Raw genomic sequence first — 17415 nt, forward strand, 5'->3', positions numbered from 1 at the left:
CTGCAGTTCACCGCTCCCCGCCAGAGGGCAGCCCGACACATGTATGTTTACAAACAAACCAATACGTTACATATTACATGCATGTTTTACGTGCGATCATTCATGGCAGATTACGTCATAAAGGCCTCTTTCACTTTCGTACAAAAAAACTTTAATAAGAAAACACTGTGTAACTTCCAAAAACAACATGGCTGCAGCGATGACGTCAGGCAGGGGTGGTGGTGTCATTGTAAACCAGCGTGTACTGCTCTGACGCCTGGTGGGCGGGGCTTGCGACAACATTCTGGTGTAAGCGCTTCTTCCTGGATTTCAGGAAACAGTAGGCCAGGATCGCCAGCAGCGCCAAGATGGCCACTGATAGAACCACCGCCAGCGCAATGGAGCCTGAAAACACAGTCATGTCACTTCCTGTCCTCCATCTTTGTTTGAGTCGAGAGCGTCAAACATACTTGAATCATTTTCTTCTTCCTCGAGGCGTTCAAACGGTCCTGTGGCGAACACATCCTTCTCTGTGTACAACAGGAAGTGATGTCATCAGGTTTTCACCGTGCAAGTGAGGTGTGCGTGTGTTTACCAGTTACGCCGTGACATGTGCGGTCACACTCTGTCTTCTCTACAAAGTTGTTGTCGCTTCCGTTGCATCCGCCGTATGTGAAGCGCTGGCAGCGTGCGTTCAACGGGTCGTAGTACCAGCGTGTGTGACTGGCACGACACGGGCCTGTGCGGGGGGCCTCGATGCAGCGAGCTGGGGAGGGGGGGGGGGGGGTATTTGCACCGTTACCATGTAGCTTTAGCAATTGTCAGACAAATTTAGCATTCGTACCTTTTCTCTGATTGACGTCAATGTCAAGCAGCCGAGAGAACGTTTGATTGACTGACCAAAAAGAGGGCAAAGGTCACTGGATGTGTGGGTGTGCGTGGGTGGGTGTGGGTGGGTGCGTGTTACGTTGGCTGCAGTGGTCCTCATCTGAAGCGTCGCCGCAGTGAATCACACCGTCACACTCGAGACTTTTGTCCAAACAGCAGCCGTTACTGCAGGTCAGCTGACCAGGTAGACAAGCAACGCCACACACCTCTGCGCACACGCACGCACACAATCTGGACAGGCTGCACGTGTGATGTGAAAGGTGCATTGTGGGACTGACCGTCAGCTGGCACAGCGATGCGTGATTGATCCGATGGTGCTCCTGTGGATCAAGAACACACTCTTAGTGTGTGTGTGCGCGCATGTGTGTGTGTGTGCGCACTAGTCACCTGTGACTCCAGCGCAGGCCTTCACGCACTCATCTTTTGACAGGAAGTTGTTGCGGTTCCCCTTACAACCTCCAAACGTAAATGGCTGACACTCGCCTGTATCGGCATGGTAACGCCAGCGAGGAAAGGCGGCGCGACAAGGCCCCGCCTTCATCGGCACCAAGCAGTACACTGCAACACAGGAGGTCAAAGGTCACATACAGGCATGTGGTGTGCTGAAACAGGGATGACGTAATGGCAGTAAACCACACCCACAACATTTCCTGTTTGTTTCGATGTTAGCAGGCCTCGACGTAGCTTATTTACTAACCTGCTGCCCACAGTGCCATATTTTGTGGCTCCAGGGGCGTCACTCGGTTCTGAGGACGGGGGGCTTAGCCCCCTGAAGATGCACAGGATATGAATGAATGTAATCGAATTTTTTTTATATTAAAAATAAAAAAAAACAAACAAATAACAAACAAGAACCAGCATATAACTTTCCCACATTTGGACAGATTTAGTAGAAATACTCAATTGTTTTAGGCCACCATTAAATGTACACAATGACACACAATCTACACTGCAAAACCACTGCAACCATTCTGTCCAGTGGACAGTGATTAATGATATAATAATCATTATTATATTATTAATTAGCCTATTATTATTACTATCATCATTATTCTTCTTCTGATTATTACTACTACTCGTGGGCTAGTATTAGCCTGCTTATTGGCTTGCTTATTAGGCTGCTTTTACCCTAGTATATGAAATTTGTCAGATTTTTTTGTAAAAAAAATAATAAAATTAAAGAAAATCTATAAAAAATATCAAATTATTTAGGGGGGCTTCAGTCCCTAAAATAGACCTAATGACGCCACTGTGTGACCCCCTTTATTGTAATTGAAGATTAGTGTAAATTCAAGAGTACTTTAAAGCAAACACAAGCCTAGACAGGATGCTAACTGCACACTAATCACAACATGTAACTAGTAAGTAAAGATAGGGCAACTATATAATAATGATAATGATAATGATAATGATAATAATAATAATAGCGACACGGCGGTCGAGTGGTTAGCACGCAGACCTCACAGCTAGGAGACCAGGGTTCAATTCCACCCTCGGCCATCTCTGTGTGGAGTTTGTATGTTCTACCTGTGCATGCGTGGGTTTTCTCCGGGTACGAGTGTGAATGGTTGTTTGTCTATATGTGCCCTGTGATTGGCTGGTGACCAGTCCGGGGTGTACCCCGCCTCTCGCCCAAAGACAGCTGGGATAGGCTCCAGCACCCCCACGACCCTCGTGAGGAAAAAGCGGTAGAAAATGAATGAATAATAATAAACAACTATGGTCACATTACAGTACATGCAACCTTAGCAACTTTTTACAAAACAAGTACCACAAAGCATGCTGGGCAGCCGGAATCACGCCCAATCACAGGAGTGACGCGGCCCCGCCTCACTATTTCCCCCTAGCCGTCCCAGACTGTAACTATGAACACATGATCTACTGTTGACCAACTTTGACACGAGACAAAGACCACATGACTCACAGGTAGACTGCTCGGGGCTCAAGACGAGAACGCCGACTTCGGCGCTGTGTGATTGGTCGTTGGAGTCAGTGACAGTCAGGCGGAAGCGGTAGTTGCCCGGCTGCAGGTTGGAGAGCCGCACCTGGTCGGGCAGGTCGGTCTCCTACAACCGTGACACAAAATTGCACCCCGATTACTCATTCCATTTAAAATGTCGAGCAAAGAGGGCGTGTCACCTCCATGGTGACGTCAGCGTCTGCGCTCTGCACCGTCCAGCGATAGTCAACGATGTGGGCGTGGCCGACGGCGAGGCTCTCGATGCCGTTCAGGGTAACGGTGGCTCCGGGCTGAACCACCCGGTCACGGCCCGCGTTGGCGATGGGCGGAGCCTGCTCAGCTGAGGAAGGTGACAGTGACACGTGACCAACTTGTTTTGATCAGCTCAGCATGCAGCAACTTGCAACGTTTGTCTCCAGCATCAGCGCAGGCGCAGATCTACCCCGTCTAGGGCTACGTTTCCTCGGGGACACTCACCTGGTCCCAGCGGGCCTTCCAGGTACTTCCGGTACTCGGCCTCTCTGATGAAGCTCCGGTAGCCCTGCCGCTTGACGAACCTGCACACGAAGTGGTTCCTGTGCACGCAGTCGTAGAGCGTACACGTGAGGTTGCCGCGCGCGTCACGCGGCTCCATCAGCGCCACGTTACACCTAAACTCTGCGCAGCACGCGCGCCGGCAGTCGGCCATTGTGGGAGAGTCAGCGACAGCCAACAGCACCGCACCCTCCTTCACCGCGTCCTCCAAATCCAGCACGAAGTCGTCCTGACCGGACCGGAAGCTGGCCAAGCAGTTGGCGTCCTCGGCCGCACCGCCGTCCCGCAGCAGGACGAGGAGGAAGAGGAAGAGGTAGGAAGGCGATGAAGACATTTCACTTTCAGTCTCAACGGACGTCAACGTCAGGCGTGTTTGCGGCTGCTCAAGTGTTGTCACCTGCTCAAAAACAGGAAGACGCACCGGAACAATGACCCCGCCCTGCTCAGTGACGTCACACAGGTGAGTTGCCTCAACTTCATACGTCAATGAACTGCATTTAACGTCAACTAAATAAAACAAACAATTTCGCACCGAACAAAGTTCACATGTGATCTCAGCTACGTTGTTCCAATGTGCATGGTCACACCAGGTGAGCTTAGTGGCTGCCTCCACCTGCTGGACAGGATTGGAACTACACTTGAAGACGTGGCTCATACATTGCATTATAATTGTATAATTCTAATTTAAATTTCCATTTTTTACAATTTAAGGACAAGAAGAGAATCCAAACAATGCTATGTTAACGTTTTTAATGTCAAAATGAACAGCCGTGTATGCGAATGTGCTCAGTGTGTTGAAAATTTAGGCAGCTGGTTTCCTAAGATGACTTTTCTCTCCACTCCATCCTCCGAAATGGAAGCCAGTCTGATCACGCCACCGCTGGAACCATCCCTCTCCATCGCCAGGGATAATGCTGAGGGTGACACGCAGTTATACTTTTAGATACTGTGTGTGTGTGTGTGAGAGAGAGTGTGTGTGTGTACCTGCAGCAGTCAGCTCAAGACATTGTTCTTTGCTCATTCCTGCTTTGTAGTTGGAGTCCATGAAGCCGTAAATATACGAACTGCCACTGCCGCCAACAGACACCGGCTGCCTCACCAGCATCCCACCAATAGGAACGCAGTACACCTGACACAAAGACACACTTGTTGATTACTGCCGCTGCAACAGTGTAGTGTAGTGTCGTGGTGGGCAAGCTCACGGTGCAATGAAATGAAAACAACACATCCACACTAAGTTACTGCATCATGTAAATCAAATACTAACCACGACTGAGCGCTAAACACAACTTCAAACTTACTTTCAAATGCCCGCGAGGCATGCTGGGTAGTCCAGCGGCAACAACAATATGAACGATGAACAACAAAACACTGGATATGGAGAGTATATTTCTGATGACATCCACGAATTTCGAAATCAAGCCAAAATGTGAGAAACCATACCCAGCATGCCTTGCGGCTGAAATATGGCCACATGGTGCAGTAGGTAGGCAAGTTTTGTGCATTGTGTGTGTTGCCGTGTTGTTTGAGGTGTGCCACAGCTACAGTTTCAATGTTAAAGGGTTAGAAAAAAGGAATTTGGAAATGCCTGGATGAATATGTTTTGCAGGCCGCAGTTTGCCCAACCATGGTGTAGTGTAGTGTCGGGATGCCACATACAATATTGCAGTACTATAATGGGCCGTTTTGGTCCACCCAGCAAGGGACAACACGCCTGTACGGACCAGTCTTGCAATTCATTTTGCACCGAGTGCGTTGGTGTGAGTGCACGCGCTGGTGAACGGCCCTCCCCACACGTAATGTCCCATATCCTACATGGTTTATATTGCAAGTGAGAAAGGGTCTGCCTAAGAGCTGATGAAAATTGGAAAAAAATACCTGGAACACCTTAGATTGTAATTGCAGTTTCATGCTTCATTTAAAAAACTCAAAAGCAAAGCGGTTTTATTTTGCATTGTGTTCCCTTACCTTACCGGTAAGTACATACCAAAACATGAGGATGACACACCCCTGCACCCCTAGCGTGGTGTAGTATAGTGTGTTGCTTTACCTGTCCACCCTTCCTCTTGTCCCAGCCTGCCACCAGTATGCCAGCCATCAGTTCTTCCCTGTAGCGGTAGCAGCTAGCTTTGAACAGATTAGCGGCCGTCTCCACCAACGGGGGCTCATCGAGCTCGATGCTGGGGGCGCACACAAACATTCATCAGACATCAGCCTGTCAAAGTGTGCACGCAGTGTGCACACAGTCAATCACGTGTGGCACCTGTGGAAGCCAAGCTGGTAAGCGACCACGTCTGCGATGGCCTGAGTGTCAGCAGCTGATCCAGACCTGCAACACATCAACACGTGAAGCAGAGAGCCACTGCCCGGAAGAGGAGGAAGTGGTGCACACTGACCGGCAGCAGAAGATTCGGTCATGAATGGGCGTCAGTTTGTCTGTCACTCTGTTGGCGATGTACGCTCTGACACACAACAAGCAGTTTAACATAGCGGCACACGCACGCAATGATGATACACACAATAAGATAGTTACCCAGTAGTGGTGCGGGAGTCGGCACCAATGACCACGCCTCCATCGTATTCCACCGCCATGATGGTGGTCTGACACAAAACAGGATAAAGTTATGCTTAATAAAGAGTGGGACGTGCTAAGTTACACATGACTTCATAGATCAATATTCTTCAAAATACCACCTTGCTGGATCGTCATTCTCATAAGCAATAGACCCAAACAAAAAGGATGCCATTCTGCTTTAAAAGGATGCCACGCACTCAATGTGAAATTATATAACAACGCGGTATGCTGGGCCAAAAAATCTCAAGTGGAAAATCAAATTCGCTTCATTACAACAGGTCACTTTTACAAACGCACACATTTTAATTTACAGCGGCGAATATAAAATACATGGAATGGAAATAAACGCCCCTGTTCCAGTCTTCCGTTCTGCTTGTAAACAATGTTAGCTAGCTATTAGCCACGGAATTGCTGTCTCATTCAGCCGCTTTTCAGTTTCTAAACATCTCAACCGAGCGTCAACTGAACCGACTTAGGGCTCAACTGGTCACCATCGGCGATACTTACCCCGGTGCTGACTTCTTTACGTGTCCAGTCCGGCACCAGATTGGTTTTTAAAGAACCGTGTTGGTCCAAACGACCCATTGCTGCTGTAGCTCCCGCCATCTTGTTCCTGTACACTTCTCGTGGAGTCTTCTTCCTCGGTTTTGTGGCGGTTGGCATCCATGACTTTGGTGCATTAGCGCCGCCTAGTGTTTGGTTTGTGAAAGTGGATAGTTGGATCGTGTTGGATTTGGATTTGATCGATCCAAACCCAATATTTTTAGGGGATCACTTTATGTTCAGTTGTGTTGTCATTGATTAATACTTAAAATATTTGATGAGCTGAAATATTCAAGTGACAAAAAAAGGAAATCAGCAAAGGTTATATATTTATACATGTTCCCCCTAATTAAATCACTATTCAGCATGCATCATTTTATAAAATCGTGTGTTATATGCAGTGAAAATGGATCTATTTTTATGTTTTTTGAGAAACATTGTGTAGGGCTTAATCGGTATTAAATGTATATCCACTTAACATTATTTATTCTCGATGAACGCTGAAATGTGCAAACAAGTCAAGCGTTCAAATGAGCGGAAGTGACATTGGGGTTGCCATGTTTGCGAATATGAAGGCTCTTTGGAGTCTCACGACTTGGGTTTATTGTGCCTCTCAAGACTACTCGGGTGCCCTTGAGTAACTATGGTTTTAATAACGCCAATGGCGTTGTAATGATTGCTCGAACGTCTTTTCAAATTACTTCTATAACTTTAGCTGCAAGAGCAGGTTTGTAGGATTCCATCACATCTGGCAACCCAACAAGGATCCGTCAACAAATGAGCTGTCAAAGAAGTCGCCTAAAAGTTGACATGACTTCAAAGTATTTCTATAAAGTCAACCAGTGAAGTTGAGGAGCGGCAATGTTGCAAGTCTTGGCGATGCTTTGTGTTATTTTGTGACGATATTACTTTAATCGCTGTAAGTCTCGTGTAGCCTATAGCTAGCTGGCTCAAATGTAAACGGAGCGCGACTTTCAACTTCTTCCGTCCTCGCAGCACACATTGTAAAATATGGGGGACATTTAGCTGTTTTCTGCTGAGGGAGGATGACGGAGGGTGTAATGGAGACTTTAAAGCGAACACTGAGGCTGGACGTTGTGAGTAAAGCGGGTCGTCAATATCCAGTCTTCTGCTGCCTGCTGGTCTTCATGATGGGCCTCACCCTGCTGCTCAACAGGTAACTGTGCTTTACTTTCACACCGTATATCTATGTATTAAATTAACACAACAGTGTATGGTTACTGTTTAAGACACTATATATTTCATGTGAAAGTCTACAGTGTGTGTTTACAGTTAATCTGTGTGCTAAGCAGCTTATTGTACGTAATGACGTCATGGCGTGACGGCTGAGCACTTTTAAACTAGTTGAAATACATTCATTCATTCATTCATTTTCTACCGCTTTTTCCTCACGAGGGTCGCGGGGTGCTGGAGCCTATCCCAGCTGTCTTTGGGCGAGGGCAGGATACACCCTGGACTGGTGGCCAGCCAATCACAGGGCACATTTAGACAAACAACCATTCACACTCACATTCATACCTATGGACAATTTGGAGTCGCCAATTAACCTAGCATGTTTTTGGAATGTGGGAGGAAACCGGAGTACCTGGAGAAAACCCACGCATGTTGAAATACATACAGTTGAAATACATGCTATATTAAAAATATTCAGTGAGCATTTACTTAAAAAGACTTAAACGTGCAGTGATGTCATGCCTGTACTGCTTACAGCCTGGTGGGGGTACTTGCTATGATATGATGTGATGAGGTGTTTGTTGTCCTTGCAGGTACATCCACATCCTGATGGGCTTCTGGTCCTTCCTGGCGGGTGTCATCACATTCTACTGTGCTCTGGAACCAGACTCGCTGCTGCCAAATATCTTCTTCAGCAGGAAAGCGAGACACACAGTGAGTGTTCAGTGGGCAATATCAGGGTGCCCTCTCGTGATGATGATGATGATGATGTTTTCTGTGCTGTGACAGCGTCAGGAACAAGAGTTGTTCCCTTCGGGTCACAGTTGTGCCGTGTGTGGCAAGGTGAAATGCAAGCGTCATCGGTAGGTTATGTTGCGTTGCCATGGTAACAGCACTTTGTGTCCTCAGCACTGCATGTTGTTTATGTGCTGTTACTGTGCCAAGGCCCACGTTGCTGCTGGAGAACTACCAGCCGTGGTTGGGCCTGAAGGTTCATTCCAAGGTGGACTCGTCCCTCGCAGAGGTCAGACTTCATGTCCAGCATGGATCACGGTCGACAAGTCTTGATTTGTAACTTCTGTCACTCTGACTTGCAGGTCTTTGAGCTGGTTCTGGAGAACTTTGTGTACCCGTGGTATCGGTGAGTGTTTGTGTGCTTGTCATTCTTGTCCCAAAGCCCAACTGGACTTCCTTTTGTGGACCGCAGGGACATCACGGATGACGAGGCGTGTGTGGATGAACTCCGCATGACCTTTCGCTTCTTTGCATCTGTCTTTGTCCGCCGAGCTCAAAAGGTGACGCTCTCCTTGTGGCGTGCGTTCATGCAAGAGGTCAAAGGTAACATGTGAGGCTGCACCTACAGGTGGACGTTCCCGCTGTATTTGCAGACAAAGTGATGAAGGCTGCGGTGAAACACGTGGAGATTCTGGCTAAAGCTCAAGCTAAAGGTAATACGTACGGCGTTGGCACTTCAAGGTCGTGGCGCATGCTGACGTTGGGTTCATTCAGTCCACCAAGGTCACACGCTGCAGCAAGCGTCTCTGGAGGAGTACGGTGCCGACCTCCACGTGGCCGTGCGCAGCCGCAAGAACGAGCTGTTATACCTCAGGAAGCTGAGCGAGATGCTGTTCCCATACTTGATGCCTCCGAAAGCAACAGAGTGCAGGTATGCTCATGCCACATCCCGCAGACAGGAAGTACTCCACGCTGAGCGTCTGCTTTTGCCAGGTCTCTGGCGCTGCTGCTGAGGGAGGTCATGGCAGGCTCCGTCATCCTTCCCACCATGGACTTCATGGCCGATCCGGTGAGTCGGGTTTCTCCGGTGCAACTTGACTCTTTTGAACGTGCCCCCTATTGCTTTTGCAGGACACTGTCAACTTGATGGTGCTGAAGTTTATCGATGACACTCCAGTAAGTCCACAGAAGTGTGAACATGTTGACATTTGTGTTCATATGTGACCTTTGTGGTGTTTGTGCATGCAGCCAGAAGCTGCTACAGAAGCTCCGTCAGCTTTGGTTCCTTTCCTGCACAAATACGCAGCCTGCAGCCACAAGAAGCCCTCGGTCAGTCAGCCTCGCACCGCCACGTGCAGCCATCGACCGTTCACTATCCCCACTGTCGGCCTCGCAGGTGCTCAAGCTGGAGCTGAGGGAGATCAGGGAGCAGCAGGACCTTCTGTTCCGCTTTATGAACTTCCTGAAGCAGGAGGGCGCCGTGCACGTGCTGCAGTTCTGCCTGGTCGTAGGTGAGAGCCCCACGAGCGTGTGTGACCGCATGGCGTCATGTGACACAAATGTTGCCACGTCATCCTCCAGAGGAGCTCAATGACAAGATCTTGAGCCCGGAGCTGTGCGACTCGGAGCTGCGACGTCTGCACGGCGAGGTGGTGCACATCTACGAGACTTACTGCCTGGATGAAAGCGTGGACAAGATCAACTTGGACCGCTTCATCGTGGACGAGATAAGGAACGGTAAAACATAATTTTTTTCCATCGCCCTTTGACACGCTCCTTTGAGGTGTGATCACATGACGTCTTATTCAGTGGCTGCAGGTCCGTACGGCGCCGTGGTCAAGCTGCAGACCATGCGCTGTCTCTTTGAGGCCTACGAACACGTCCTGTCTCTTCTTGAGAACGTCTTCACACCCATGTTCTGTCACAGCGACGAGGTAGGGCCACCACACATGTGCACACTTCCTAAAGTGGGAAGATGATTGTGTGTTTGTGTGTGTGTGTCAGTACTTCAGACACCTGCTGAAAGGAGCCGAGTCACCAACAAGGAGCTTACGAGTCAGCAGGTTTGTCAACCAACCAATCAGTGCTCAAGTGGTCCTGCGTGGGGCGCCGTGTACCATGTGACCTGCTTGTAGGAACACTTCCAAGCGAGGGGAGTCGTTTGGGATCAGCAGGATTGGCAGCAAGCTCAAAGGTGTGTTCAAGAGCACTACCATGGAGGGCGCCATCCTGCCGCCCAATGCCATGGCTGATGCAGATGATGACGTGGTGAGAATCTTCTTCGATGTTGCCTGCCTCAAGCCGTCTGGTCATGTGACACGACTGTCCCCCACAGGTGGAGGAGGCTATGGTGGTGATGGAGGACGACTCCCCCGCCGAGCTCGCCTGCACACCGGGAAGCCTGAGGAACCTTTCGGCCTGGACCATCACCATCCCGTACATCGACTTCTATGAGGACGAGGCCAAGAGGGAGAGAATTCCCGTCTTCTGCATTGATGTGGAGCGCAACGACAGGAGGGAAGGTGAGCCGACGCCCAAGACTCCCATATCTGCCGAACGTTGTCATCCTGACAGATCTTCTTGCAGTGGGCCACGATCCGGAGAGGTGGTCGGTGTACAGAAGATACATGGAGTTCTACGTGTTGGAGTCCAAGCTCACAGAGTTTCATGGTAATGTTGCCGCTCGCCGTTTGTTGCCTTTCCTTCCGCCGCTGTCCTCAAACTCAAGACGTGATGCTCACAGGCACCTTTGCGGATGCGCAGCTTCCTCCCAAACGCATCCTGGGACCGAAGAATCATGACTTCCTGGCGTCCAAGAGGGAGGAGTTTGAAGAGTATTTACAGGTAATACACATTAGACAAACTACACCCAGGAGGATCACTGATCAGTGTGTGTGTGTGTGTGTGTGTGTGTGTGTGTGTGTAGAGACTCCTGCAGTATACAGAGCTCAGCAACAGTCAGCTGCTGGCTGACTTCCTGTCTCCTCATAGCGTGGAGTCTCAGTTTGTGGACAGGATGCTGCCTGATGTCAACTTGGGTACCATCAGCGCCTCTCTTTACATTTCTTCTTCTTTGTAACTAAACATTTTGTCCTGCAGGGAAAATCTTCAAGTCTGTTCCCGGGAAGTTGATGAAAGAGGTGAGGGTCACGGTTCCATGCACTTTCTAGAGTGGACAGCAGAGGGTGTTGCATGGGAAGCGTGCTAGCATGCTTGAGTGTGGTATGTTTTCCAGAAAGGACAAAACCTGGAGCCGTTCATCCAGTCCTTCTTCAACTCGTGCGAATCTCCCAAAGCCAAGCCTAGCCGTCCCGAACTGACCATCCTCAGTCCTGGCGCAGATGCCAACAAGCGGGTATGACGTCAGCTCCCTCGTTTGTCCATATGTTGGCTCGGCATTTCACCAGCATGTGATGTTGATCCCGCTCAGCTCCTCAACCGGCTCTTCAGGAACAACGCCAACATGGCAGCCGGCGTCGAGAGACGACAGAACCACAACTGCTTCCTGGAGGCGGTCGGCGTTGAGGGCATGTACGACTACATGATGCACGTTGGTAAGGTGACATGCTCGCCACCGGGCGCCGCACGCGCCAGACCAGCAAACATCTTAACCTTTTCATCACCAAGGTCGACTGGCGTTCCGTATGCCGCCGTGGTTGCACCACTTACTGTCAGCCGGCAGGATCCTTTTGAAGAACACCTTTGAGGCATACATGGAGCAGCACATGCAGTCCAAGCTGGACGAGATCCTGCAGGAGCACCGTCTGGTCTCACTCATCACGCAGCTCCGAGGTCAGGGCGACCATATTAGATGCCATCTTTTAGGCATCCACCACTAAACATGCTCGCCACACGTGTTCTGCCAGATGCCATCTTCTGTGAGAGCAGCGAGGAGCGAAGCTGCCTGGACAAGCAGACCAGGGCCAAGCAGACGTTTGAGCAGATGATGGCCTATCTGCCTGGTGAGTCTGCAACTCCTTGACTTGTCGGCAGACATGTCCAACTGAGCCCCGGCTCGTCCTCTGCGTGTATGTGTTGTTAGACATTGTTGATAAGTGTGTTGGCGAGGAGGCCAAACATGACGGCGTCCAGCTTCTCTTTGAGGGTCTACAGCAGCCTCTCCTCAACAAGCAGGTGATGAAAATAAACATTTGGTTGAGCAAAATGAAGACAAGTTTTGATTGGTTTGCTTTGAACTCTTCTTTTCTTTGCCCTGTTCAGATGTCATATGTCCTGCTGGACATCGCCCTGCTGGAGCTCTTTCCTGAACTTGAGGTACAGCAGCACCAGCAACATTGACAGCTCAGCCAATGCTTCTCAACACCTTCCATCTTTCCTCCTCAGCGCTGAAGGATGTAGTCGTGGAAACCACGCAAACAAACCAAATCCACATCCTGGATGAGAAAAGTGCAATACTGAGCAAAGCATTCCAACTAAAATATCTGTGAGCATTTCGGGTGTCTTCTGGATTCTGTTCATGTGTACTGCTGCCATCTAGTGGGGGCCACCAGTCCTGCCATCTAGCAACTTTACCTTTCCGCACCAACAAACTAAGTCAGCCAGGGAGCATTCACCTTTACCTTAGTTACCCAAACCATGCAGCGTCAGTGTTAGCTTGCTAGTTAGCATCAGTCAGTCCCAGCGGGTGGTAAATATTATTAACGCTATCCAACCTGCTACAAAAAAGTTTAAGTAGTTGGCAAAAGATTGTGATTGAAGGAGGTGGCGTGGTCTTCATCTTCTCAAAACTGCAAGTCAGGTTGTGAGCTCTACAGGAAGCTCAGCTTGAGATGTATTGATGAATACACCCCCCACCCCCCATTCTTCACTGGCCACTATGCAGGGGGATCATGTGACCTTGTGAGTGAAGAGCAGCTAAACATGGCTTCTGTCAGTCACCTCATCAGATGAAGACGGAGTTCATTCTTGTTAGTTTTCATATTTGCTTCTGTGACGTGATGATCGAGGATTCATTTGGAGCAGAGGAATAGAGCGCCGCTATCCTCCACGCAGAGATGGCAAAGAGCGGGAACTCCTCAGAGAGCGCAAACATTCGTCGTTGCAAGTGAAGGAGGCTATCCGTCCACTCACACCGCTCCTCTTCTTGCCCTGCGACCTCAGAGTTCTGCATCAGCTCCTCCAGAATCCACAAGAGGCGACCCGAGTTTTGGTACCGATCCACAGGAAACACATCAAGAGGAGAGTCCTGCTGCACACAAAGTACAGACTTCGCTATAGTTCACATCAGCGCATGTGATCAATGAGGAGAAAAGTGTTGTCACATGACCACAGCGTGTACAAGCATCTGATCGGGCCAGACATTTCGGTCTCCAAACTATTACGAAGTATCGCTAAGTATTTGCATATACTGTAAACAAGTTAGGCATTAATTGTGTCCTGTGATTGGCTGACCAGTCCAGGTTGTACCCCGCTTCTCGCCCAAAGACAGCTGGGATAGGCTCCAACACCTCCACACTTGCCCTGCCATTGGCTGTGTACCAACTCTATCCCAAGGTCATGTGGGATAGGCTCTGTCCATTATACTAGGGGTGTAACGATTTGTTTTAATAGATTTATACTACGATTTATGATTGCTGATACGATATTGGTTCATTTTCATTGGTTCAGCCCGTGCAAGGGTCTTATTGGTCAGCGCACTACAAGGATATCCATGGTCACGAGAGTGTGTGATTACCTGCTGGGTGTGCCAAAGCAAGTCCGCCAGGGCGCTGATTTCACACAGGAAGTGCGCAACCAGGAAGGACTTTGCCATGCGACTGCTTGCCAGTGCCACCAAGCAGGCCGTCAGCATCTCAGAGGTCTGGAAGACAAGTTGGTGTCATGCATCCTGTATATGATATTACTGTATATGATTATGATGCACCAGCACTATACTAACCACTCGTACAGAAACAAGGGTTACTCACAGAGTGACGTTGGTTGGCGTGGAGCAAAATGGCGGTCAGCTCCTTGAGAGACGTGTGCACGCGTGTCCTCAAGTCGCCACACGGTGCATTCTGACTGCAGAACCGGTTGCACGCCTGGGCCCACGCTCGGCAAGCCTTCAGGGCGAGCTCGCCCATTCCCGTGGGGCAGAGGTCCCTGAACACCGTCACCACCGAGTCAAGGAGCTGACACAAGGTGTCCTCCAAAAGCCAGCCCGCGTTCTCACCTGGACCGAGCCACGAGTCTGGACCGACACCCACTCGGCCTAAACCGCACAGTGACTGCAGTAAGTGCACAGGAGGAATAGCCGCCACCCTTTGCTGAGCATCCTTGTGCTGATTGGACAGAAATGATGGCTGAAAGAGTTCTGGAGTGTCCGAGGGGCTGCCTGTTGGTGAAGACGGATCCTTGAGGCCAGTTGCCATGGCGGCATCGCCACCTGCAACATGGAAGACACACCTTTACGTCCTCGCCACAAGCGACTGCGACCTTGGTGGCAAGGCACACCTGCTGTCACCATGGTGATCAGCTTCAGCAGGTCATCCTTTCTCCTGCACGTGTCCTCCTGGTCTCTGAGGCGGGCCGCCAAGGCCTCCACGCGCTGGCGCCCGCTCACGCCCGCCGCCCGGCTCTTCACTACAGCCACTGCCACAGCCAGCATCACTTGGATTGGAGGAGAGCAATAAAATAAAAACAATAGAATAAAAAGTACAGAGGTATTCCATTTGTACATGTTTTATGCAGTAAGGTGACTAAAACTACCATACTTGGTCAATAAGGACATCGTTTCATTGTTAGCATTTTCAGTTCTACTATGTTGTATTTGATTAGAAAACAGAATTAGTCCGTTTGACAGGTTTTAGAAAGCTAACAGCTACTTTTAAACACTGTCGGTATTTGTCGTACTTGTGCCGTAATGTTTCTTCATTTGTAGACAAACGTCATGTAAATGCTGAATAATAAACAATAGAATAAAAAGTACTCAAGTATTCCAATTGTACATATTTTACGAAATACAGTGACAAAAACTACCATACTTGGCCAATATTGATACCGTTTCATTGTTAGCATTTCAGTTTCATTGTTAGCATTTTCAGTGCTACTATGTTGTATTTGATTAGAAAACAGAATTAGCCCGTTGGACAGGTTTCATATAGCTAACAGCTAATCTTAAACACTGTCGGTATTCGTCGTATTTGTGCCGTAATGTTTCTTCATTTGTAGACAAACGTCATGTAAATGCTAAATAATAAACAACAGAATAAAAAGTACTTAAGTATTCCAATTGTACATATTTTATGCAGTACAGTGACAAAAACTACCATACTTGGCCAATAAAGACACCGTTTTAGCTGCTAGCAGCTAATGTTAAAAACTGTCGGTATTTGTCGTAATTGTGTCGTAATGTTTCTTCATTTGTAGACAAACGTGATGTAAATGCTAAATAATAAAACAAAGAATGATCACCAAAAGGCTGAATTACCTTGAAACCTTCTTTTCTCCATTAGACGGCTGCCGTGGACGAGCTAACGATGCTAACAGCTAGCTTGACCAACGTGAGTGGCTGATTGTTTTCGTCTCATCAACCTGATAAACACAACAAAGAAGTTGGTCTCCTGGCACAGGTGACATACAACAGGTAAGGTACCAGGTAAGTCATGTCTCTGGTCTCCACCTTCATCTCCAACATCTTTTGGGGTTTGCCACAGGATTCCAATGGGCAGACAAATTGTACCAGTAGCGTAAAATTGTCAGATACTACTCCACTACTACTAAAATATATTAAACATAAGAGAAAATGAGACATAAATAAGACTCCTGCTCATGTGAGTTGCTGTAAATGTGTTTTGAAATGGGAGTACAAGCTGATTGATGGTGGAAGTGGGTGTGCCGCCCTTGTTTGTGTTTATTTTTACTTGCCAAAGGTTAAACACAGAAGTTGGAGAGAGAAAATTAAGTGGATTATTTTGGATTATGTGTCATTGTCGTCTGGACGGCAGCACAACAGTCCACACGCTCACAACTGTATTTGTGTACTAAAACCACAGATATTACTATTTATGACGTCCATCAAGATGGCGTGTACTACTACTTCATACTACCAACACTAATACTACTGCTATTTACTACTTAGCACCATGCCATGTAGTAGTATTACTACTACGACCACCATGATTACTTTTAGATGTGTACAAAGGCTGCTGGTAGTGTGTGTGTGTGTGTGTTCTGGGATTAGAGATTAAATGAATTTTCTAATCTTCTTTTGCTGACCTCCTTTTCAGTTTTGTCCAAAGTTGTCTTCTGAGCCTCTGACGACATCTTCAACTCTGACCCACTTGCCTTTTACGTTGTCAACATGCACCATGTAGACACCACAATGTCTGTCCTGCTGGACGTCAACAAAACAAGGTCTCCTGTTGGACCCGTGCTGTGCTCCTCCAAGCATACTTCTTGTTGGACGTTGCTTGTTGGATGTCCACTGGGAACAGAAAAGGACCCCATGGTGTCCACACACACTTGAAAGCATAAAATTGTCTAAAATATTTGAAGATTGAGGGGCTGTCTACACGAAAACAGGTCAAAACGGCAAAGTACTTTGACTTTGTTTCAGCCTTTCATCCAAATGGAAACCGCGTTCTGGAAGGGAACTTAACGTCAGCTGACTGATGTCATATGACATCTATACAAAGCGACTTTTATGCAATCGACCCAAACTACTATGGCGATCTCTGACGTAATAGGCACCCCTGGCCTTTACAATCCTTTGATAGTGGAAGACAATAGACTTCATGTGTCAGAGTTCTTGATTCTATTGTATTGGTGTCACGTTGTTCTGTCTGCACGTCTGTTCACAGCGCCACAGGTAGGTACAGCAGGTCTACCTTATGTATTACATAGTTTTCACCCGGTGATCTGAAGGTGGAATGTGGACTTTGCTAAAGACAAAATAAGGACAGTCAGTAAAGACAGTCAGGGGGACATTAAGGAAAATCAGTAAAGATTCTCGTAAGAACAGTTGGTAAGAACAGTCAGTAAAGACAGTCAGTAAGGACAGTACAGA

The 17415-nt window shown here is 48.3% G+C and overlaps 4 protein-coding genes across 4 annotated transcripts; 1 reads left to right on the top strand and 3 right to left on the bottom strand.

The window, feature by feature from the left end:
• Nucleotides 1–63: 63 nt before the first annotated feature.
• LOC131137951 (kunitz-type protease inhibitor 1-like) lies at nucleotides 64–3783 on the bottom strand. Its single transcript, XM_058086441.2, has 10 exons — nucleotides 3305–3783; nucleotides 3007–3167; nucleotides 2792–2933; nucleotides 1255–1425; nucleotides 1146–1187; nucleotides 947–1075; nucleotides 824–874; nucleotides 575–745; nucleotides 450–509; nucleotides 64–384 (listed from the first exon to the last, which is right to left on the bottom strand). The coding sequence occupies exons 1-10, from the start codon at nucleotides 3693–3695 to the stop codon at nucleotides 206–208; spliced, it is 1497 nt and encodes a 498-aa protein (XP_057942424.2). The 5' UTR covers nucleotides 3696–3783; the 3' UTR covers nucleotides 64–205.
• A 314-nt stretch (nucleotides 3784–4097) lies between these two features.
• psmb6 (proteasome 20S subunit beta 6) lies at nucleotides 4098–6617 on the bottom strand. Its single transcript, XM_058086509.2, has 7 exons — nucleotides 6444–6617; nucleotides 5895–5962; nucleotides 5758–5823; nucleotides 5625–5690; nucleotides 5412–5541; nucleotides 4346–4490; nucleotides 4098–4275 (listed from the first exon to the last, which is right to left on the bottom strand). Exons 1-7 carry the CDS (start codon nucleotides 6597–6599, stop codon nucleotides 4148–4150), a joined length of 759 nt encoding a protein of 252 aa, XP_057942492.2. The 5' UTR covers nucleotides 6600–6617; the 3' UTR covers nucleotides 4098–4147.
• Nucleotides 6618–7169: 552 nt separating this feature from the next.
• Nucleotides 7170–12859, top strand: LOC131137937 (sorting nexin-14). Its single transcript, XM_058086407.2, has 28 exons — nucleotides 7170–7656; nucleotides 8267–8387; nucleotides 8463–8536; nucleotides 8619–8697; nucleotides 8771–8814; nucleotides 8881–8968; nucleotides 9037–9121; nucleotides 9183–9339; nucleotides 9402–9477; nucleotides 9540–9584; nucleotides 9657–9737; nucleotides 9805–9919; nucleotides 9990–10145; nucleotides 10218–10342; nucleotides 10413–10471; nucleotides 10544–10676; nucleotides 10744–10930; nucleotides 10995–11078; nucleotides 11152–11252; nucleotides 11335–11446; nucleotides 11508–11548; nucleotides 11644–11763; nucleotides 11839–11962; nucleotides 12036–12200; nucleotides 12275–12370; nucleotides 12451–12542; nucleotides 12630–12683; nucleotides 12753–12859. Exons 1-28 carry the CDS (start codon nucleotides 7526–7528, stop codon nucleotides 12756–12758), a joined length of 2751 nt encoding a protein of 916 aa, XP_057942390.2. The 5' UTR covers nucleotides 7170–7525; the 3' UTR covers nucleotides 12759–12859.
• A 374-nt stretch (nucleotides 12860–13233) lies between these two features.
• Nucleotides 13234–16995, bottom strand: mei4 (meiosis-specific, MEI4 homolog (S. cerevisiae)). The gene is made up of 6 exons (XM_058086483.2): nucleotides 16626–16995; nucleotides 15838–15941; nucleotides 14862–15017; nucleotides 14336–14793; nucleotides 14104–14229; nucleotides 13234–13617 (listed from the first exon to the last, which is right to left on the bottom strand). The coding sequence occupies exons 2-6, from the start codon at nucleotides 15857–15859 to the stop codon at nucleotides 13345–13347; spliced, it is 1035 nt and encodes a 344-aa protein (XP_057942466.2). The 5' UTR covers nucleotides 15860–15941; nucleotides 16626–16995; the 3' UTR covers nucleotides 13234–13344.
• Between the last annotated feature and the right edge of the window lie 420 nt (nucleotides 16996–17415).

This window comes from Doryrhamphus excisus, linkage group LG11, assembly GCF_037039965.1.
Source record: "Doryrhamphus excisus strain RoL-2023G ecotype Guam linkage group LG11, RoL_Dexc_Guam_v1.1, whole genome shotgun sequence".
Lineage (NCBI taxonomy): Eukaryota > Metazoa > Chordata > Actinopteri > Syngnathiformes > Syngnathidae > Doryrhamphus > Doryrhamphus excisus.